This window comes from Dysidea avara, chromosome 6 (genome assembly GCF_963678975.1).
Source record: "Dysidea avara chromosome 6, odDysAvar1.4, whole genome shotgun sequence".
NCBI lineage: Eukaryota > Metazoa > Porifera > Demospongiae > Dictyoceratida > Dysideidae > Dysidea > Dysidea avara.
This window is the reverse complement of record NC_089277.1, coordinates 38089648-38112839: the sequence shown is the minus strand read 5'-3', so window position 1 is coordinate 38112839 and position 23192 is coordinate 38089648. Positions and strand designations below refer to the sequence as shown.

Genomic DNA, 23192 nt, shown 5'->3' with positions numbered 1-23192 from the left:
TAGGGGTGCAACCCCCAGGAACTGCAGAATTTTTGCAATTTAAAGGCTTGAAAATGCCTTAAAATTTAAAATTGATGCTAAATTTTAAAGTAAAACTAGCTATAGCAACTTGAAACCAAATTTCACAGGGAACCCATGCAGCATGGCCCCCTTTAGCTAGGATATAATTGCTATACAGTGAATTCACACAGCTACAATAAAAAGCTACACAGCTACAAAAATACAGTATACTACTATACTGGTTTGTATGAAGTGAACGGATCATCACGTATAGTAAATTAAATATACTGGTGGACAGTCACGAGACCAATCAGTATTCGAAAATGGCACGATGTGGGTGAGACTGAAGAGTTTGCTCAGTATCTCGACAGGACGAGTGGGTAGTTGAAGAGGAGTGATTTCTACTCAACATCTCATCCAGATGGCCACTATGTAATGTATGGGTGTACAGCTTCTTGCCACGGAATGCGAGACGGAATGAGTCATCTGGTTTGTCACTGCCAGCCCTTCGCCCAGTAAAAGAAGCCAAGAGAGACAAGCCAAGGAAATTGCTAATGATTATTTTATGAAGATTGAATTGTGATATAAGTGTGCTGGTTTAGAATCAAAGAAGGCACCTGCCTTACACGTGATAAATGCCAACTGTCAGCACACGTGATACTGTACGTTGAACCCACAATCATTTCTGTACAAAACGATACGAATGCTATGCTGTACTGTAAGGTAATTGGAGGTACTATACGTGTAGTTCTGTGCTTTAGTTAGGCTGAGAAACTAGGTAACTACTCGAGGCATGCTTTTCAATTACATCTGTAAAATGTACGTAGCTGCATGTAGATGTGATCGTCCAAAGATTGCATGAGAGTAATGTAGTTCGAGCTGGTCAGTTAGTTGGTTCAACTCCAGATTATTGGTCCGGCTCAGGCCTGACCAACCGGACCGTCTCCTCTGGCCTTGCTGTAGACAGACTATTGAATGCGGATCTCAGAAATATATAGCTAGTTTGTTGGGTTGGAATTAGCTACTTTGGCATGCACAGTACTTAAAAACTGAAAAAAAGGTAGCTGTATGTTTTCTCCGGGGCTCCCCATACATTTTAAAGGGACAAATGGCACAGCTGAATCAGGAAGCCATCTAGCAATCTGGACTGCCTTGAAACTGCAGTTGCTTCTAGCTGCAGGTTTGTACATGTAATGAAAGCAACTTTAGATCTTATCGGGTCTCAGCGATCTTTGTATGCTTTGTGGTGAGCAAATATGTTCTAGTTATATCACGGTATGAGTAGCTATGATATCGTAGTTATTACACGAGTCCTAGGCGAAGCCGAGGACGAGTGTTAATAACTATGATATCATACGAGTAAGGGGGCATCTCCAAACTGATTTTGGTACGCTTAACGTCATAGTGACGCTAACTTCAGACCCCTCCCCTTTAGCGTCACACTATAAAAACAATGCATTGGCAATAGAAGAACAAAACGTTATATTCTTTACCTGAAAACATAGTCTACGAACAGTACTACTGCTTAATCATGTCACTTTCCCTGTTCCATTTATAACGTCACGGGCTGAAACCCCCCCAACGTCATTATGACGTTACGCGTACCAAAATCAGTTTGGAGATGCCCCCTAAACGTGATATAACTGGCTTGTACCATGACTCACCACACTGGCAGACTGGACTCAAGGGTTGTGCTGAAATTAGCTTCTTAAACCCATTCTCTCTTGTATAACTGCTGCTACTCCTCTTCCTTAAAAGTCACAAGTCGTGCATGCACTAATTTATTAGAATAAAGTTACGTAAACACGTGTATCCATGTGTACTAGTCTACCCGGTACTAGTAGTGCGCTGTAGCAATAGAAGCTAGTTAAAGCTATGGTTGAAGCATAGATTGATTCCTTTGCTCCTGCAGTACTTAGCACGAAGCCAACTATATTTGCTTACCTAGCGCTGTCACTGACACCTCACGTGACCTCACTTTGACTCGTGTTTAAAACTACCAGCTATGCATGGCCTAACTAACAACCAGTGCAGGGGAGGATCCAGGAGTTGGCAAGGGGAGGGGCACAAACAGGCTAAGTTGTAAGTGGTTGGGGAGAGCCAGATTCTCTAGTTCAGTGCTGCATTTTTGAAGCAACAAATAATCACCTCTTAGTAGTGTCTCACTGTTGATTTTTACCTTTTCAGATGGTTGTGAAATCTTAAAAGCTGTTTAAAAGGCTCTGAATGTCTTAAACAAATGCAACATGATAATCATATTTAGAGGCACTTAGTACGTACGAAGGTGCTGGATGACAATTTCACAGCTAGTTTGACTTTGGTTCGCTTTGGTTTCAGGTGAATTTGTAATAAATGCTAGCTAGTAAAATGTGCATATTTTCATGTGTTTCTTGGCCTGACAAAGTTTAGTAGCTATTTTAATCAGAAGTATGACTGGCTCCTCCACAAGGTGAGGAATGAGGGGGGTTTGCCTCAAATGCCCCATCCTGGATCCGCGCGCCATTGCAGTGGTGTATCTTAGTTATACCATAGCAGTACACTTTGATCTGCCCACGCACCATGGTACAAGTTTCACATATTGCACACTTCTCAATACAATGGTGTATACCCATAGGTAAGTGGCTATCTCAAGTAAGTAAAAACATCAAGTTAACAACTTATAAAGGTAAACGACTAAAGTGGCGGTGCCACAATGATGCAACAATACCTAAGGTAGAGTTGTGGTTTCAATTATGGCATTGTTATGTGAACTTTGAAGTGGTTTGTATTTTTGAGCTGATGACACAGCCATCAGAAAATTGCTCTGGAGCTGAAAATTGCTAACCCGAGCGAAGTAACTATGCATTTTAAAGTATATTATGGACTAGAAACACATGTACATACTGAAAAACAAAGGAGAAAGAGAAGTAAATGTATTATGATGTTCAAGATAATTAATGACCTTATAAACATTCCTGCCAACCACTTCACTGTTAAAATAAAGGTGTTTGTAAAACACCTTTTGGGGTGCTATAGCTGCCATTTACACCAGGCTCCTCTGAGGGTGTTCTGTTACACCCATAAGATACTTCAATTACACCCATGGGGTGTAGAAGATATTTTAAAAGAAAATGGAAATGGAGTGTTTTCTTTGTTATACAGCCAATCCCATTTTTACCAAACAATTTCAAACATCATTTGTATCATTGACACAAAGAACATACAAGAAACATGGATATATGGTATTAATACATACATTCAGTATCATCAACTCTTCCTACCTCTTATGGTTTTCAGTTTGTATTTATAATGTAACCAATAAGCATGACTTTTGATTGTGGGTTTCATTTTAAAAGGCTCTGAAATGAATTACTACATGGTTGTAAAGAAATAATAGTGTACAGGTACATGATATTTCCATCATGCTGTCATCTCACTGTAATTAACACCAGGGGTAGATCCAGGGGGGCTTTGGGGGCTGAAGCCCCCCTTCATATTTAGGCTTTACTTGATCAATATACTGAGAAATTGTTGTCTTAGCATAATTATATGATCACTAATAATACAAATACTCATAAAACCACCTTATAAACATAATTCCAATGTATTATCAGTGAATTTATGCTAAAGTTTAGCAAAAAGGACCCGGATCAGCATTGGAGGTGTACAAGATCGAGATACTCTAATAGGGCAGTCAGCTAACTACTCTAATAGAACATTCACTGTTAACATGTAGTTGGTTCTGTTATGGAATTTTTCCAAATCTGCCTGCACCTATACATACAATGAAGTGCATTGGTCTGTTTAAAGAGCTTCATTCATCTACTTGTGTAGTTAATATGTATGGCAATACTTAATTCAGGTACACAATTTCCATTGAAAATGCTCTCAGATTCAATCTTGTATTGTTCAAATTTCAAAATTTTCTACTTTCAACATTATTATTCTAACATGCATCTATTCAGTGTTGTGCAATTGTGAGAGGGGTGCATCATGTACTTGGTTGTCTGTACCTACCCAAACTTTTCCATTAGCAAAATGCTCAGTTCAGAGAGCCATACCTATAATCTAAAGGCAGTATATAGAATATCTACAGGCAGAAAATATGAATTTTATGTGGAAATGTCTCCAAATTGCAGTATTTTAGCATCTATTTTTCAAAAATTTCCTGGGGGGGGGGGGCATGCCCCCAGACCCTCCTAGTTCCAGCACATCTTTGCACACCTCTACCCAAGAGATTAGTACCTTGAGCTAGCCCCCCCCCCTTTATAAATCCTAAATCTGCCCCTGAACACCTACGCAAATCTATTGCATGTACATCTTAAATGCATGTGCATGAGATACATCAGTAGTAGAGTCACATGCTATATGTTTTCCATTGTTTTGCCTTCTTCATTGTAAATGATTAATGATTTAATGTATGTGCAATGCTGGAAGATATTTTTGTTTGTAAATGCCAGCCTGTATGCTCTTATTGACTTACAAACTTAATGTGTGACCGAATTGTGTTAATTTTATTAACTAAACCAGGTGTACATAAACACCAAAGGGTGTTTGACAAACACCAAGAAGTGTTCAAAATTGAATTAGTGCAGTGCAAACACCCAAGGGTGTTCCTACTACACCATAATAGGTGTGGGTGTTTTATTTATTTATTTATTTTTTACTTTATGGCAAGTATGCCAAGGGTCTGCAAGCAACTGGTGCTTGCAGCCTAAAAACACAAGTTATACATACATTATAATTACTTTAACTAATTATAACTTAGCTATAGTGTTTGAAAGTTTGATGGTGGCAAGAGATCGTGACATTTGCTGCACGGACATAGATAATGGTAGTTACAGTGATTGTCATTGTCAAAATGAGAAACAAAATGATTCCACATAAATTTCTTTAGTTTAGCCTTGATGGTTGCAATTGATAAATTGGTATTGATTACAGGAAGAGCATTCCACAAACGAGGAAGACGATGGAAATAAGAGTTTCTATTTAAGTTAGTAATATGGAGACGATGTTTGAGTTTATTATGTGTAGAGGATCTGGTGTGACCCTGAGTAAATGTAATGTACCTATTAATGTCAAAGTTTCTTGTGGGTGACTTAAGTGACTTGATTGCAAACAAAACATCCTGAATCTCGAGGATATACATGAATGGTAGAAGATGAAGTTCTAATAACCTGTATTTGTAGCTGATATTATAATTATTCAAGATGTGTTTGGTTGCTCGACATTGAATACGCTCAAAACATAAGATGTCCTTGATTAGGTACGGTCGCCATAACTGAGAGCAATAGGTAAGATGAGGACGAACTAGAGTAATATACAGATGTAGCTTGACTGATGGGTAGTGATTGGAACAAAAAGTACGTCGTATCAGAGCCAACGATTTATATGCTTTAGATATTATAGAATTGTAGTGATTTGACCACTTCAGGTCACTGGAGACAATCACTCCCAGGTCTTTTTGAGTCTCCTGACAATTGATTTCAGTGCTGGAAATAAGGTATCTGGTATTGGACGTTGATTTGAAGGGAACATGTACACACTTGGTAAAGTTGATAGTTAGATTGGAAATGAATGTTTGGTGAATAATAGAGTCAACATCTTGCTGGAGCTTGATGCGGTCCTCATCACACGAGATGTCATAAAACATTTCATGTCATCAGCAAACTTCAATACTTGACTAACTTCTATACTAGAAGAGATATTGTTCATATAAACTAGAAATAACAGGGGACCTAAAATACTTCCCTGGGGGACGCCAGATATAACTGGTAGTACACTGTCAGATAAGGTATTGTTGATAGATACCTGCTGTACTCGGTCAGTGATGTGGTATTTAAACCACGACTACAGGGTACCAGTAATGCCAAAAGACCAGAGGTGATTTAGTAGGATTCCATGTGAAACAGTGTCGAAGGCTTTACGTATATCCAGGTATATAGTGTCAATTTGCGTTGGGCTGTTGGTCAAGAAGTCAAAGAATGTTAAAAGCTGTTGTAAGGTGGAAGCTCCTTTTATAAAGCCAAACTGGCAGGGATTAATTTGAGTTACCAGATGATTTACTATTTTATTATACACTAATCGCTCAAGTACCTTTGATGTGCTGGAAAGCAATGAGATGGATCTGTAGTTCTTTCCCGAAGTTTTATCACCAGCCTTAAAGATAGGTACAATCTTATGGATCTTCCAACTCGAGGGGATGTATGCATATTGGAGAGACATAGAAAAAAGGTGGTGCAACGGCAGGCACAAACTTGGAGCACATGTTTGAAGAATTTTAGGAGAAATAAGGTCAATGCCTGGTGCTTTGGTAGGGTCCAACGATACAAGGGCATCATATACTTCTTCTATTGTGATTGAAATAAAATCAATGTGATCAGTAGGCTCTAAACGGTTATCAACATTGGATAGATCAGATGAGTCTGAGAAAACTGAATGAAAGTAGCGATTGAACATGTTAGCAGAATCAGTGTCAGATTCGGCGATTTCGTTGTCAAACTGTAAAACAGAAGGAAAGTTCTTGGATTGGGGGAGGTTCCTGATATACTTGAAAATATTGTTGTTGCGGTGAGATGCATACTCTCTGATGAGGTATGTCTCATAGTTAGTTTTACTGTTAGCAATTTCCTCTTGGAGTGACTCTTGAGATAATTTGATCTTCTCTTCGAGATGTCTAGTAGGATGTTGCTTATACCTGCGGCGGAGAGTGCGCAGGCACTTGATGTGATGTCTAATATTGGCAGTGAACCAGGAGGGTTGGTTATTACAGTGAACTTTGGTAAAAGGAATGAATAGTCTCATAGCATTGGATATAATCAGCTCTAATGTTTCCCAAATGAATTCAACATCGTGTGACAGAAAACAGCTACTCAAGTTGTGATATGACAAATGTTCATAGAGTCCTTGGTAGTCTCCTTTGGAGTAATTGTAAGAATAATAGGTAACTTGTTTGACAGGTGGTTTACTAAATGACAAGTTGAAAGTTATGCTATAATGATCAGACAGGAAAAGTAAAGGGACGGAATGAACCTTTATAGAATCGATACTATCATCCATGTTGGTTAAAAGCAAATCCAGGGTGTTGGCTTTGATATGTGTTGGAAGATTTATGAGTTGATCAAGACTGATGTCAAAAACTAAATCACAAAATTGTTGAGATACGTGAGATTGACCTGTTAAGGTATTCCATTCTATATCGGTGAAGTTGAAGTCTCCGAGGAAGAGGAAGTGGACATTGTCGATATCTGATGGGTTGTGACAGATGTCAGCAAGAGTACTAAATAGGGAGTCATAATAAGAGGATGATGAGTTAGGGGGGATGTAGATTACACAGCAGGTAATTGGATGTTGCAGATTCAATTTAACACAAATGATTTTGATATCTACAGGGGATGCCAATAGTTGACACGGAATACTGTTATGGATAGCAAGCATCACACCACCTCCCCGTGATGGTCTATCATTACGGTACACTGAATAGCCATGTGGAAGAATTTCATTGCTGTATATCTCGCTGGTCAGCCAGGATTCGGACACTCCAATAATATCATAAGAATTTGCATAAATCAATGGGGTGGGCAGATTGGTATCAATGATATTAACCACAAATGAACCATCTTTAGATTTGTCCAATCTGGCATAAAGTTGTTTGTTGATGTATATATTGGTGCCTCTTAGCCTGATGTACCGTATACGTACAAGTTTTCGAGGGACGTAATTTTCGCGGTCCAGCAAAATCAGGATTTTCGCGATTTTATTTTCGATGATTGTTTAACCCTCAGAAATATTCGCGGTTTTATTTTCGAGGATCGTCTCTCGTGACGTTGGCGCCTGAGTTGGCAGCATGGCAAAGGATATTACGTATTACTTTAAACGTCAGTCAAAATGCGATTTCGATTTGTCAAAATTACCGCCTAGTATATCACAAGCTACCATCAAGGCCGTTCGAAAGGAAGTAAATGAAATCGTAAACCCTCGAGGTGATGGCAGCGAGGATGGCGAAGCTTCAAACGGTAGCAAAAGAGGTTTCTACATTAAGATCTCAGGAAAAGAAAAGGCAATCGTTGGAGAGTGCGCCTATAATCACGGGGTCGCTGCCGCAATGTGACATTTCAAGGAGACTGGCGAATTCACGAAACTCAAAGAATCCACTGTTCGAGGCTGGCGAGATGCCTATATTAAAACTTACAAAGACCTGAAAGAAGAATCTAGAAAGCGACCGGGGAGCCCAGTTAAAGTAGAGGAACTGCCAGAAAAGCGCCGTGGAAGACCACTCCTACTTGGTGAAGAAATGGAAAGAGAAGTGAAGTGCTTTATTAAAGCCAGCAGGGAATTGGGTACTGCTGTAAGTACAGAAGTTGTTATGGGCACTGCAAGAGGAGTTGTGATTAGCCATGACGCTAATTTACTTGCTGAAAATGGTGGCCATATTGACATAACAAAGGACTGGGCTAAACGAATACTCCATCGGATGAACATGGTAAAACGGCAAGGGACAACGAAAGCAAAGGTGATGCCTTTTAAAGTACGTGCCTGTGCCTGATTGGATATTTGAACAGAAAGGTGCCAAAAGAGTGGAGATTGTTGGTCTTGATGATAAAAGGCAGATCACTGTATTGCTATCTTGTACGTTGACTGGAAAATTACTGCCAACTCAAGTAATTTATGGAGGAAAGACACCCGCATGCTTGCCAAAGAGAGCCAGTCCAGATGGATGGTACTTGTGTTACACAGAAAATCACTGGTCAAATGAGGAGATGATGATGGCTTATTTGAGTAAAATCTTGTTGCCATATGTAGTTTCAACTCATCGAGATCTAAACTTGCCAAGCACACATCCTTGTCTAGTAATATTTGACCAGTTTAAAGCTCAGACGACTCAACGGTGTCTAAAGGCTTTGGAAGACAACAACATTTTAGTTGCTGAAGTGCCTGCAAACTGTACAGATCGCTTCCAGCCACTAGATTTAAGTGTGAATAAACCGATCAAGAGCTACATGAAACGCTTGTTTCAGCTTTGGTATGCTGAAGAAGTCAAAAAACAGCTCAAGGGCAACTCTACTGCAGCCAAGGTCATTAATCTCAAATTAAGTATACTGAAACCTCTTGGTTTAAAGTGGCTGGAAGAAGCGTGCCATTATGTTGAAAGAAACGATTTCATTCGTAATGGTTTTGCTGAAGCTGGCATAACTGAAGTTGTCGATGCCCTCAGTTCAGCTACTAACACTCAATCATAACTTGATAAGACATTTAAACAGTTATCATTGATTTAAGATTTGTTATAATATAGGTGTATAATCAATGCTGAATTATTAAATAATACAATGATACTAGAATTATTAAAATCAATCATTAATAATACACTTGTAAGTCACCATTACATTTCATGGATAAGTGGAAATAGCTCAAGGTCTTTTTGGGGAAAGCAGTATACCAAATGTTCACGCATACGTTTTTCATCATAAATGAACTTTGTAGGATCCTTGCCAAATGCAATAGTGGTAGCATTAGCAACCGCAAATAGCCCACACTCTACACCAGTTTCTTGCTTCTGTATCTTTTTAACCACTTTGATACTTTGAGTATTACATCGAAACTGCTTTCTAATGATTCCCAGAGTAGCTTGATCCCATATTGTGTACCATGAGTCATATATCAGTACCTCTTTACGTGTAGTGCCAACTGTAGTGCCACACACCCAATGATCATCATTTACATGAAATATTTGAACTGCATTGTTTGCTTATGGGCTTGGCCTTGAAGCAGTGTTAATCGAAGGCCATTAATACTGGGAAATTTCAATTTCAGAATTCGCTGAGCACAATTAATATGCTTATCAGTAAGTTTTTCTCCTTGCTCCAAAATGTGTTTATCCTCAAATGTTAATGAAATATCATGAACTTTAACCCATATATCTGAGCGACAAGCACCACCACTATCATGTTTACCACTTTCTCCATCGCCATCAATAGTAGGTTCCACTTTGACCACTGGCACATCATTTCTTGCCATCATTGAAGAACTGGGAGCATCAATATCTCTGCTTTCATCACAACTTTCTGTAGCTACAGCTAGTAATAATACATGCCCATGACGCTGCTAAAAGCTTACCTTGCATTTCAGTGACATCACTTATGTGCGAAATGTCATCTTCATCCGCTAAAGCTCTCTGTGTCTTTCTTGTAAAGCTGCTTGGTCCAGCAAATCTGTAGACACATGGCAACTCGACTCCACCGTTATCCACACCTCGACACGTGCAACGCCTTCGTGCCCCAATTACGATAGCTAAAATACTACCACCACGTCTAATAAAAAGTGTACACATGCACGAAATCGTGCGCGGGACATGTCCAACGACCTGGCCGTCCTTCATTATAGCAACTGCAAATGAATCATGACGGTTGCCAAACTCGCGTTCACAATTGCGCTGTTCACCAATGACAGCAGTCCACACATCTTTATAATAGTGATATCCATGAATAGCACTAGTCGCATCAAAAGTCGAGAGCGTTTCACTCACTGCCATGTGGGCTGCCATATCTGCACATGTTTAGTCGCGACGTTAGTATGCGGTCAGTCAATAAAAGCTTGCAATGGCCTACACTACAAGAACGTCGCAAATCAGCTAGACTAGTTTTACTATATAAAGTACTACATGATTTATTAATTATACCGAACTGTTATCTCCCATTTAAATCTACTGTATTACGGACCCGACACTCACATAACTTTAAACTAGTACCTTACCAACCAAGAATTGATGTATATAAATATTCCTTCCTCCCAAGAACTGTACCAGAATGGAATAGATTAGATGCTGAGATTATTGAGACTGACTGTGTTGAAGAATTTAAGCAAAAATTAGCCCCTTTTATGTATATGGTTAAGTAACTTATCGTAAATGTATAAATTTTTATAGTTTATTATTGTAATTGTACATATGTATATAATTAAGCAACTTGTCGTAATTGTACATACTTATATAGTTAAGTAACTAATTGAAATTGTACACATGTAATTGCACATCAGCAATATACCCCTGGAGGGTCCTGCTGATTAACAATAAATAAATAAAATTCGAGGGTGAAATTTTCGCGGATAGCAGGTCGTCCGCGAAAACCGCGAAAATTACGTCCCTCGAAAATTTGTACGTATACGGTACTTCTTATCTGTGCCACTCTGAATTAAGTTCCATCTAGTCTTTAAGAAGGAAGAATCAATAGCTCTTTCTTCTTGTGTCAAATCAGGTTTGACGAGAATCGAGGACGGCGGAGAGCCTCGTTTAGACAAGACCAGTGTGGCATCAAAGGCTCTCAGGAACTTGACCAATAAGGGACGAGGTTTGGAATTGGTAGCATTGAATTTTCCAAGTCTGTGAAAGTCTTGGATACACGATGTGTTAAGTGAGCTGTCCATATTGGACAAGGTATGGTGCAGATTTTCCAGGTCACAATTTAGATGAGTTGCTTTAGGTGTGTTGGGAGGAGATTCCTTGATTCCATATATCACTACATTAAATTTCCTATCAGAAACCATCTGTGGAGGCTTGGGAGGAATGATTGCGCCTTGGGGATGTGTTGGCAGTTGTTTGATGGTACCATGAAGTGGGGAGTCATTGATAACTTCAACAAGTTTACCAGGTGTAATACTGGCACTATTATCGTCATTGGGTTGTGCTAGTTTTTTTCAAGTTGTGCCAGCCTTGCTTCCAATTGCATGAGCATGTTTGTCCTGGACCTCATTAATAAACTTCAAAGCAAGGGTGACCTTTGGCCAACAGAGACTACAGAAAAACATGATCTTGGGGCAGGGGTCGTTACTGAGTAAGTCATATCCAACAATTAAGCGACTTTTAATAAAAAAAATTATTGACAAGATACACGCGTCTACACTGGAAGCAGGTTTTCAAGGCTCTGTCATGGAGCGTCAGATAACTTTTAAACCTTTCCCCGGTTCTAGCAGGAATGGCCAGCATGACATCTACTTTCACGTAAAATGTAACAGCTTAATACGGCCTTCTTCATGGTACAAAGTAGGGGGTTTAACATTACACATAGAACCATTGGCAATGAAAATATTGGCTCACCCCAACAATCCAGGCGCGAACTTTTTAACGAATCCAGGTTATACCAGGCTAGATCTATCCTTTCTTGAATACTTCAGCTAGCTATACCGTTCGTGACGAACGTTTTACACGGTACAAATAATTTTATAAAAATCACCATCTCAATCCAATAGTCGCATACTCCGGCTGAGCACTGATTATTAGTGACGCGCGCGCTATATTGCGTGGGTGAATTGCAATGGAGAAGCATTACGTTCTTGAATGTTTAATTCATCAACTTTTCAATGGTCAATAGTCCTTGTACATCATGCTAATAACTTTTTTGATCACGTGATACATTTTTGTATTTTGTACATGTAATCAAATAAATATTTTTTAAAAATGGTCATTATAAAAATTTCAAGTTAGTTGTTTGCAGCTCTCCAATATATAAACCTGTGGAAAAAACAGTCACATTTAAATTGGTGAATTAAAAAATCTTTATCACGCACACACTACACACACACACACACACATACACACACTACACTATGCACATACACACACTACACTACACACACACACACACACCCACGCACGCACGCACGCACGCACGCACGCACACACACACACACACACTTCACTACATATTCACATAAAAATAAAACACTACAAGGTATGGTAATGGTTGTTTACATTGGTTAATTTTGTGGTGCGCCACATATAGCAACAAGGGAAATGTGTATCTGTGATCAAGAATTTAATTTAGATTGTAATATCATAATTAGATGGTCAGACTATCTTTGTCAACTACAGATGAATTGGCTTTTGGTAAAAAGCGAGGGGTAGCCAATGCCTTGGGACTCTTGTATGCTATGTGAGAAATCCAATCAGAAATACACAAACATATTAGAAACCAAATCCTAAATCCAAAATCATGTAAAAATAATGGAGAAAGTGAGCTTAACAAAGTAGACAATGATCGATCATGAATAACTAGAATAAGATGTAGATCAACAACTGTACAGGTAGTTACTAGTTAGCAATCTCACTAAATGCTTTTAAAAATACATAAAGATTGGGAGTCTCGTACACACCATTTGGGTGCTTTGCGTGGGCGTTGGCAACCCCTCTAGTACACCATTTCGGTGTTTTGCGTTGGCTTTGGCTACCCCTCGGGAAAAATAAAATAATGAAAGACTATACAGAAGCTGATCTGTACAGAAGATGAGCCCTGCACAGCTACGTGGGCTTCTGTTTACAAAGCATACACTCACCTTATTTGCACATTGCCCAATCGTCATCATGGACACTTCCACCTCCCACGGTGCACTGAAGTAATATAACCATTAAATAATATAAGCATTAATATTATTATAGCATAACACAGCAGCACAATATTACAGCATGATAAACAAACCAAAGTATTTTATACAGAAAACTATGTCATAGATATTTAATCGTCTTTGAGCAAGGCCATTTTAACGAAGGCGCAAATTGGGCGTGGGCGGGCAATTCATTGCATTCTGTTCTCCGTTTATAACTATCACTGGCAAACTAATGCATATACCATATCAAAGAACGTGTATATTTAAACAGTTGTATGATACTTATAGACTGTTTTTTCACTGTCAACATTTTCATACTGTAGCTGAATGACATTAGCTAAAATACATTGAATTGTCTGATATGAACTTCCGAGGATACACCGGAGCAGTTTCGATGCTCCCATTCGGAACAACATTCACAAAACAAACTACGACTATTTTCTGAAATCTGTTTTTTACATGAAACACACACCTCACTGGGTTTATCCTTCTTGGTAGGAGGGGTAGAACCGCCAGCACATGATAAGTTACGCTTCGCCATGACGATGGAGATGAAGGGCGACCATAGTACGACTCCGTGTCAAAGGTTCACGTTAAACAACGTCAGGAGAATGCTTAAATCACGAAGAACGCAGATCCCGGGTCTATCACTCAAGGAGGAAGACCCTAGCCACAACTTGCGTCACGTGATTGTAATGTTTAGGTAACACAGCAACATGGGTGTTTGAAAACACAGCAACATGGGTGTTAACACCCAATTTTAACGGTGTTTGTACCTAAACAATGTTTACTTCGAGGAGGATACTATATCCATCTCTCTACAAAAATTGACTCATAAATTTTCATTTTTCCTTCTGTAATAGAGCAGTTTCAAAACCATGGTAACCAAAAATTACGCAATGGACCACACCCAAATCGCCATGTTTTTGTACCAGATTGCTTGATGTTGCAAGTTGAATTCCTCGCTAAATCCATGCCAAGACTTATTAATTCGTGAGTAAAATAGATGCCAGTGATAGAATAAAATGGGGCAACAGGGCAGTTTCGAAGGAAAGAGAAATGCGTAAAAATGGATTTGGCCAAATTACGACCTATTCACTGTAAAAGGTGGTTAAAACTAGGGGAAACTTACAGTATAGGTCTTTACCCAGCACCACAGCAGCGTACAGCCACATCCAGCTATCCCAGGATTAGCCAGAGCTCCTGAAAGGCACGATACCGGTAATGGCGTACTACCAAACTGTGATAAAACGCCAGCAAAAGAAGACTCTTAGTGGTGAATTTTGCTAGAGTTAAGTTTTATTGTCGAAATCAACCATCAGTTAAACTTTAGCGGTCTTATTTTGCTGTCTGCTTTTTCACACGAAGTGGGAATCCCAGCACATGAGCGATTCTGGCTAACTCGGGGATAGCTCGATGTGGCTGTACGATGCTGTGGTGCTGGATAAAGACCTATACTGCAGGTTTCCCCTAGTTTTAACCACCTTTGGGCGGTGAATAGGTCGAAATTTGGCCAAATCCATCTTTACGCATTTCTCCTTCCTACGAAACTACCCTGTTGGGAGGCAGTACGGATCTTTTAATGCGTAATAACTCACCTACATGCTTTATTCTATCACTAGCATCTCCTTTACTTACGTATTAATAAGTCTTGGCATGAATTTAGCGAGGAATTCAACTTGCAACATGAAACAGTCTGGTACAAAAACATGGCGCCGGATTTGGGTGTGTCCATTGCGTAATTTTTGGTTACCATGGTTTTGAAACTGCTCTATTAAATTATGGAATACTTTACCCCCACCTGTAGTTGATTCTCTCACACTTAATGATTTTTGTATTAACTTAGATACTTACATGCATAACACCTGTGCGTTATAATCTATCATTGATTCCTGCATGCACAGTAATAGTACAGGCATTTTACCAAAAATATTGGGTCAACCTCACACTAATTGCAACAAAAGCAAATTCAACAGATTTAGTTTCCTTATTATGTCCTCAATGACAGAAAAAAAGTCCTAAGGAATCCTCATGGGGGAACAGTGTGAAAATCATTGAAATAAAAACCCACTTTTTTGCTCCTTAATGGTTTGATGTTTTTACAGTGTTTATGGTCATATCTCAGATAGGGTACTGCGTATATCAAAACTTATTATACCATTAAAAAGCTCTTGCAAAGACGAATCTTTTGGTACTAAATTTATCACCTCAGGAAATGTGTTAATGAGTTATAATTAAATGTATCCTGGATTTGCTTACTCATTGTACATGCACATGTTTTGCAACTGTAACTGTTGTAGTAATGCCTTTATGTATGTTTTTTCATGCTACAGAGTACTATAGTGAGCTTGAGAGTTTTCAACCAGCAGGAGAAAGGTTATGCTGTGGATGTGCAAAATATTGCATCTCCCAATGAGAATGATCAGGCCCAACATTGTATGGTATATAAGGCAGATTAGTTGTAGTGGTTTTTTAATGCTGGTGATAGCATGAGAAGAGTACTTACTAACTAACTGAACAAGCCAGGGCAAACTTTGTCAATCTTGATATTAGGTGCTGAATCCCGGGAATGAACCAGGGACCTTTAGATAAAGGTAAGTTGGTCATTCTGTATTCCAGCTCACTCAAATATTCTCAATTCTTCCAGTAATGTATGCATGACCTGTATTGTGCACCATCTACAAGACTTCTGCAGATACAGATGTCCCATCTTCTACTCTAACAGCAAAGGGTAGTTCAACCATCAACCAGGTCAGTATTTCCAGGAATGGCAGCATTTGTACTCTATGCCTGGGGAAGTAGTACATCAGCAATGTTGCCGCAAATACTGCAACCCACACCAAATAGCAAAAGACACCAACCAAGAGGAGCCAATGCCAAGCACATCAAGCAATGGCAGGCCTGTACTTTTGTCATCTACGGAGAGATTTTTGGTCATCTTTGGTCATCTTCGGAGGGATTCAGGTTGATCCACTGCTCCTCTTTTTCAGATCAGAGACTTACTGCTGTCATGTAATCATCAGATGATCTGGAGTTAGCCTTCAAACATGAGCTGTGTAGAAGTTAGCCAGTACTTGCTGATGCAATATAGAAAATTTGTGAAAGTAGTGTCCTAGCAGATATCCCAGATTATGGCATTCAGTATATCCTGGATGGTGGAACACTTCTACAATGCATCCCATGCATGGTCTCGCGGTTCTATGTATGGAGATGTCTGCCACCAGTGCACAGAATATGTAGCAAGAAAGTACAAGGATGCCATAGTTGTATTTGATAGCTATGAAAATATGAACACAAAAGATATGACACATCAGAGGTGGTCAAAAGGAAAGGCTGGTGCAACTGTGACAGTGCTGCTAACATGACCACCACAATGAAGAAGGGCCAGTTTTTGTCCAACCGAACAAATGAGCAGCAATTTATTTTCTTGCTGAGTACAAAAGTAACTACAAACCTTACCATGCACCAGAAGATGCTGATCTTTTGATTGTTCAGAAGGGTGTTCAATCTGCTACCACCAGTACCACTGTGCTAGTTGGTAAAGACACTGACCTCATTGTTCTGCTCTGCTACCACACAAGTCTCGACTACCATGACATTTCTTTCCTCTTGAGCCAAAGAAAAACACTAAAAAGCTTCACGTCTGGAACATCAGAGCCGCAAAAGAAAACTTGGTCAAGACATCTGTGACAAAATCCTCTTTCATCCATGCTATTCTTGGGAACATCACGTCTCTATGGGATTGGAAAAAAAGACATCCCTTAGCAAGTTCAAAGCAAGCAAAGGTGTTCCATTCTGATTCAGCCTCCACACATGATGTGATAGATGCAGGAGGGAAAGCTCTAGCACTAGTCTACAATGGAATGTTAACTGACACACTAGATTCCCGCTGACATAAATGGTTTTGTGAAAAGGTGCATCCTTATCACCAACTTCAGCAGCAGCAAAGTACCACATCCTTCACGTGTACCTTCAAATTCAAGAATGAAAAGGATCAGCTGTAGAACTTCATCCCAGAGAATGGGGATGGCAAGAGTGTCAAGAGGGGTTTGTTTGTGCCACTTCAAACATTGCTACCTCCTGGTCCTGAACATCTGCTACATGTGATCAGATGCAACTGCCAGACTGACTGCAGTACACTAAGATGCTCGTGCAAGAAGCACAATAATGAGTGCACTCCCGCTTGTGGTAATTGCAAGGGAACTGGCTGCACAAACATATCTCACGGCAATGGTATTGACACACTTGAGTAGTCATAGAAGGGAATTTGCTACAGTCTCTTTGATAGCACTGTATATTATTAATTATATTTGATTATAACTTGTTAACACGTTGTCCTATGGTGATAATTGTAGTACCAAAAGATTCGTCTTTGCGAGAGCTTTTTAATGCTATAATAAGTTTTGATATACGCAGTACCCTAGCTGAGATATGACCATAAACACTGTAAAAACATCAAACCATTAAAGAGCAAAAAGTGGGTTTTTATTTCAATGATTTTCACACTGTTCCCCCATGAGGATTCCTTAGGACTTTTTTCTGTCATTGAGGACATAATAAGGAAACTAAATCTGTTGAGTTTGCTTTTGTTGCAATTAGTGTGAGGTTGACTCACATAATGACTGTACTATAATACTAATAATAATAATAATAATACCTACACCATACTACTACTTATTACCTAACTATATACTTACTAGGCAGATGCTAGCAGCATCGTGGGGCGAGCCTGAACTGAGCTTAGAAGCTATAGCTAGCTAATGATACTATGTATACTTTTACAGGCACTGCGGCAAGATGGCAAAGTCAGCACGAGGAGTCAGCATATTGTTGTAAATACATTTTGATGATGTAATGTGTAATGATGAAATGCGCTAAAGTATAGCTATATATGATGTATGAGATAAACGAGTGGGAGAGTGCGCACGTGGTGGCACATGTGCATTGACAAAAAAGCTTCAAAGAGGTGGCACACTGTCGCAAAATGAATCGAGAAATGGATGTATCCAGCATGAATGAAAGCGATTCTGCAACAGTACATGGAGTGTTTGTTGGTGCTGTAAATGGTTATAAGTGTATGTGTGTGAGGAACATTACTTACAATAAGTTCTGGTGGAACTGAACCAGGATCCATATTATTAGCAGAAAATAGCTTTGGTACATGGCTATCATTGTGACAACGCCTACAGGTACTCGTGTCATTTAGTGAAATGCTTGGGAATTTTTCAAGACATATTGAACACCTGACTGTATCCAATGAAGCCAATTCAGCATGAAATTCCCTAATCTTGGCAATGACTGCAGGGTCGCTAATGTCAACTGGCACCTGACACTGGAGATGCTGTGATTGGTCCACATTCACATGAGCATTTGTTACTACACCAGCATTCAAACCACTATCAATATAAACTACTGAATAAATTTAATTAAAACGTACTAATCCTGCCTTCTCTGCTGTAAGATTGTGTCCCTTTGCTGTTGTGTCAATTGAGTACGTCTTCTGCTACTTTCTCTGTTTCTCCTTCGTCTTTCTTCCGCTTGCTCTGGTGTTTCGCGATCTCTTCTCAATCTATACTGCTTTCTTCTTCTTCTAAGCCGTTCTTTATCCATTATGTACCATCTATAGCCAATCTCACCGTGATAACACGTGGCATGGTTGAGGACACGAGCAGTGCTGTACCATGTATAGCCAATCTCAGCGTGACAACACGTGGCATGGTTGAGGACACGAGCAGTGCTGTAATCTACGCCGCTTATTTTTCCGTGGCACGGTCGACGACACGAGCATATATGGAAGTGCTGTAATCTACGCCGTTTATTTTTCCGTGGCACGGTCGATGACACGAGCATATATGGAAGTGCTGTAATCTACACCGTTTATTTTTCCGTGGCACGGTCGACGACACGAGCATATATGGAAGTGCTGTAATCTACGCCGTTTATTTTTCCGTGGTACGGTCGACGGCACGAGCATATATGGAAGTGCTGTAATCTACGCCGTTTACTTTGCCGTGACATGGACTACAGTGGGCATTAATTCGGTAAGTTTTCCGATTTCTTTTGTAGTTGTTTGCGCATGGTCCATGACACGAAACTTACGTGGGCGATTCGCTAGTGTGGGGCTCGCTCAGGCTCGCCCCAATTACTAGCTACGTACTTAACTTAACCAATGTCAAAGTAAGCACCAGTGACTACCTTTCGCAACCAACAGTAGGTTTTTTTAAGTTTTAAAGTATTCTACATACATTACCAGGCTTGAAAAGATTACAAAACACAAAACTTACTTATACGTAACGCGCACGACAAAACTAAGATTTGCATGATGATCAGCGTGTGGACAAACCCCATAGCGATTTTCATCCTCGTTGGAGCTCGCACTACGGAGCAATCCCAAGTTAAACACGTAGGGGCGGATCCAGAGTTTGGAAAGAGGGGGGGCACCTTGCTGAAAAAGTTGAAGAGCAAAAAAAAAAAAAAAAAAAAGGTCACAACAATAATAGCTAGTTATCCTTTACCAAATATATTCTATCACGTATGTTATGTAAAATAAAATCCTTATTTATAGCTTCATAGGTAAGCTACACTGCCTCATGAACAGTGTGACTGCTTTATTAGAGTAATTGACTGCTCTATTAGAGTATCTCGATCTTGTATGCAATTTCTTGAGGGGGAGGGGGGGGTGCATTTGCCCCAAATGCCCCATCCTGGATCCGCCATTGACAAGAGTTGTTATTTTGTGCCAGGGAATATATGAAGAATATTTAAAAATCTCGGATACTGGAATACCTACGCGCACATGCCGTTGTCCAAGCATCGATGTTTTTGGACAGCGGCTTTCCAAGGCCACTGCAGCCACACGATATACCATATCCTTTTATATTTTATATATGGAGATTATAGTCATAGGTCTTCATAATAGTGCAATAATTGACCGTTTTGTTGCTCCTCTAGTGAGATATTGCTAGTAACTTCGTCTTCGCGCAATAGGACCATAGCGTAAGCCTATACAGCTAGCTAACTCCATGGATTGTTCATTTCACCCTCGATTTGGCCAGAGACGTTTTTTGCTGTTATTCGTAGTGTTGATGTATGGAAGTGCGACCTTTGCTCGAAATGACTGTTCAGCACTCGCGGATGTCACTGGTGGTGTTCAACGTGTGACCAAACAAGTATCAAATCAATTACAGTTGGATCAGTTCTTAGATAACATCACATCACAGAGGCAAGATCGAGGCAGGGCTAGATGTATTCAACTGTCACTATCTGGTGGCACATATCATCTAAATGTGACTAAATTTGTACATGGAATTGACTTGAAGAAAAATGACAGTTTGATAGTAAGAGGGGAACATGGTGCAGTCAACATATATTGTTTGGTCGATGATAGTGCTAACATATCCCAAAACGGCATATCAGAGTTTCTACAGAGTAGACGAATATTAAATGCTTCAATGGTTGTATTTGATGGACTAGTGTTTACTGGATGTCTTCTTCCAATATATGTGGAGAAAGTAAACACTGTGGTGATCCAGAATTGTGTGTTCCAGTAAGTGAGTGCGTATGTCTGTGTGCATTTGTGTGTGGGTGGGCATGGTGTGTAAGTGTACATGTATGCAAGCATGTGTGAGCATGTACGGTAGAGTAGAGTGTACATATGCTATAGACTCCCGTTATTAGGTGCATACTGTTATTAAGTGTATAATATTATCGCCTACTATATGGAGTGTTTAGGTATTTATATTTGGGAAGAAAGTTAAGGGCAAAGTACATCTGGGCCATTTTAAATTTCGTTTCAGTTTGTGTGTAAGTTCTTTGAGTGCTGGTACCATCCCAGTTGTCTCAACTACTTACTTGAGTTCATTGTAGGAAAGTTTCACAATCACTGGTCAAGAAATTTGATTGCTACAACAATTCATTTCTCCTTGATAGAAACGCAGCAGGTGTACCAAGGTGTTTGTGATGTAATATATGGATTTCCAATAGGAATGTACATGTTTTGTGACACCATATTATTGTATTTCCTATCCCTTTTATATTTTATATCTATATGATTTCCTTGAATGAAGCAAACTATTTGAGTGCATGCATGCTAGTATCCAAATTGCTTGAAAAACTGCAGTGAGTATGAATAATGCTCTCCTAGCAGAAACTCCTTGGTGCCAATTATAAGCACATGCGCCCATAGCAAGCATAGTAAATTTCACAAAATTTATAATTCCTATGAGAAAATGTATCTAATAATCAGAGTCTGTGGTATATCTACAGTTCTTCAGTTGCATTACTGAATGCATAGCTATATAATGTATATGCAAAATACGTAAACATGAAAGAATCTTTAGAGAGGAGCAAACAAATGCCTTACTGATGTGTATATTGTACTGATTCAGCTTTGGGATTCTTATGCTGTCATGTTATTTGTTTCCAGGGTTACTTGTTAGAGATCATTGCTGGGCTTATGCAATGTAAAAGGGGAATTAAAGTTGTTGTGCACGTACTTGTGGAGTTTTACTACATAGCTAACTACCTGTTATAAACTTGGCTGCTCTTCTTCCTGGAGTTTGTACATAAAGGAAATTCTGTTAGTATTGCTTACATTGTGAAGCTGTTAAAGTTTTATTGTTAAGTTGAAGTTATGGGTGAACACTTCTAAAGCATGCATGCTTTAGAAGTGTTCAATATTGTAATATTGTACTTATACCACTATGAAAGGATAGGGAGATACATCTGTGTGTCATTACTACTACACAACAACTACATCACTGTCAGGTAGATGTGGTTATCAATGAGATGCCTGTTTAATTGTCTGCCTAACTTTTGTGCAGCTGGGAAAACATGTTAGACTACATCTTACCTGCCTAACCATCGATGTACAAGCCCAAATCCTGCTGTTTCTTGTCCACCTACCACAAAAGTACGTATAGTTACAGTTATGCTTTCTTAGAATGTGAAACAGTGTCCTTTTAACAAAGTGTCACTTTACTCACTTCACAGAATATTAATATCAGATTGACATGGCTTCACAGCAGTTTTATAAAGCTTCAATGATGTTGTGCAAGCCATCACATTACAGTGAAACTTAACTATAGTCATTACTGTGGTTGACCACCAGTTCCTGTTGTGTGCAAACCAATTAAATCATGCTGCATGAATACATATCATCACAGTAATACCATGGTGAACTATACAGTCGCCAATTTTTCACTGCCAAAATTTGGATGAGCAATCAGTACTATGTAAGCTACATTGGTGCAAAAATTGATTTCTGTACTCATGTTTGCCTGGCTATAGCAAACTAAAAAAAGCCACATCCTTTGTTTGACATTGGTAGAACTAACATGTGAACCAATGACCTGATAAAAATAGCAATGGCAGATCCAGGATGGGACATTTGGGGCAAATGTCCTCCTCCCCCCACCCCCTGTGTAGAGGAGCCGTACTTCTTTTGATTGAAATACTAAACCTTGTCAGGCCAAATTCAATTTATATAATCATGAATATTACTATCATTTATTACAAAATCACCTGAAACCAAAGTCAAAACAGCTGTCAAACTGTCACCTAGCACCTTTGTGCGTACTAAGTGCCTCTAGAATAATTATCGTGTTGCTGGTTTTTAATTATTATATTTAATGGACAAAAATCAACACAAATTAAATACATTGGTAGGCCATTGGCCTTTAATTGTGTCCATGTTCAGTTTCTGACCAAAATAGGTCGCTTCCTCTTGAATTCAGAAGACATTCATAGCCTTTTAAACAGTTTTAAAAGCTTCACGACCATTAGCAAAGGCCGAAAGGACAAATATCAACAGTGAGTCAGCACTTAGAGTTGATTATTTT

At 39.3% G+C, this 23192-nt stretch overlaps 3 protein-coding genes and 1 long non-coding RNA gene across 5 annotated transcripts in view; 1 reads left to right on the top strand and 3 right to left on the bottom strand.

The window, feature by feature from the left end:
* Positions 1–5541: 5541 nt before the first annotated feature.
* On the bottom strand, positions 5542–7416 carry LOC136259463 (uncharacterized). The gene is made up of 2 exons (XM_066052948.1): positions 6237–7416; positions 5542–5699 (listed from the first exon to the last, which is right to left on the bottom strand). Exons 1-2 carry the CDS (start codon positions 7414–7416, stop codon positions 5542–5544), a joined length of 1338 nt encoding a protein of 445 aa, XP_065909020.1.
* A 1942-nt stretch (positions 7417–9358) lies between these two features.
* On the bottom strand, positions 9359–10521 carry LOC136259462 (uncharacterized). The gene is made up of 3 exons (XM_066052947.1): positions 10093–10521; positions 9771–10046; positions 9359–9663 (listed from the first exon to the last, which is right to left on the bottom strand). Exons 1-3 carry the CDS (start codon positions 10517–10519, stop codon positions 9359–9361), a joined length of 1008 nt encoding a protein of 335 aa, XP_065909019.1. The 5' UTR covers positions 10520–10521.
* A 1821-nt stretch (positions 10522–12342) lies between these two features.
* Positions 12343–14039, bottom strand: LOC136258229 (uncharacterized). The gene is made up of 3 exons (XR_010702622.1): positions 13826–14039; positions 13303–13357; positions 12343–12481 (listed from the first exon to the last, which is right to left on the bottom strand). It is a non-coding gene; the product is annotated as an uncharacterized lncRNA (long non-coding RNA).
* A 6244-nt stretch (positions 14040–20283) lies between these two features.
* The window catches only part of LOC136258669 (uncharacterized), a 78922-nt gene continuing 76013 nt past the window's right edge, over positions 20284–23192 (top strand). The window contains exons 1-2 of one of the 2 annotated variants that reach the window (XM_066052011.1): positions 20765–20899; positions 21220–21293. Coding sequence is in view for 1 of the 2 variants with exons in the window: in XM_066052010.1 (XP_065908082.1) it covers positions 20376–20899 (524 nt within the window). In the remaining variant the exon portion in view is untranslated. Of the gene's footprint in view, positions 20900–21219; positions 21294–23192 lie in introns of both variants that reach the window. The other variant, XM_066052010.1, reaches the window with a different exon arrangement.

Coding starts and splice junctions, on each gene's coding strand:
- LOC136259463 (XM_066052948.1), bottom strand. CDS start 7,416: ATGCTTGCTATCCATAACAGTATTCCGTGTCAACTATTGGCATCCCCT. Junction 5,700..6,236: donor TCTTCAAACATGTGCTCCAA/GTTTGTGCCTGC, acceptor TGTTATTTCTAG/TTTATATGAACAATATCTCT.
- LOC136259462 (XM_066052947.1), bottom strand. CDS start 10,519: ATGGCAGCCCACATGGCAGTGAGTGAAACGCTCTCGACTTTTGATGCG. Junction 10,047..10,092: donor TGATGTCACTGAAATGCAAG/GTAAGCTTTTAG, acceptor TACTAGCTGTAG/CTACAGAAAGTTGTGATGAA. Junction 9,664..9,770: donor TCTGAAATTGAAATTTCCCA/GTATTAATGGCC, acceptor GTGGCACTACAG/TTGGCACTACACGTAAAGAG.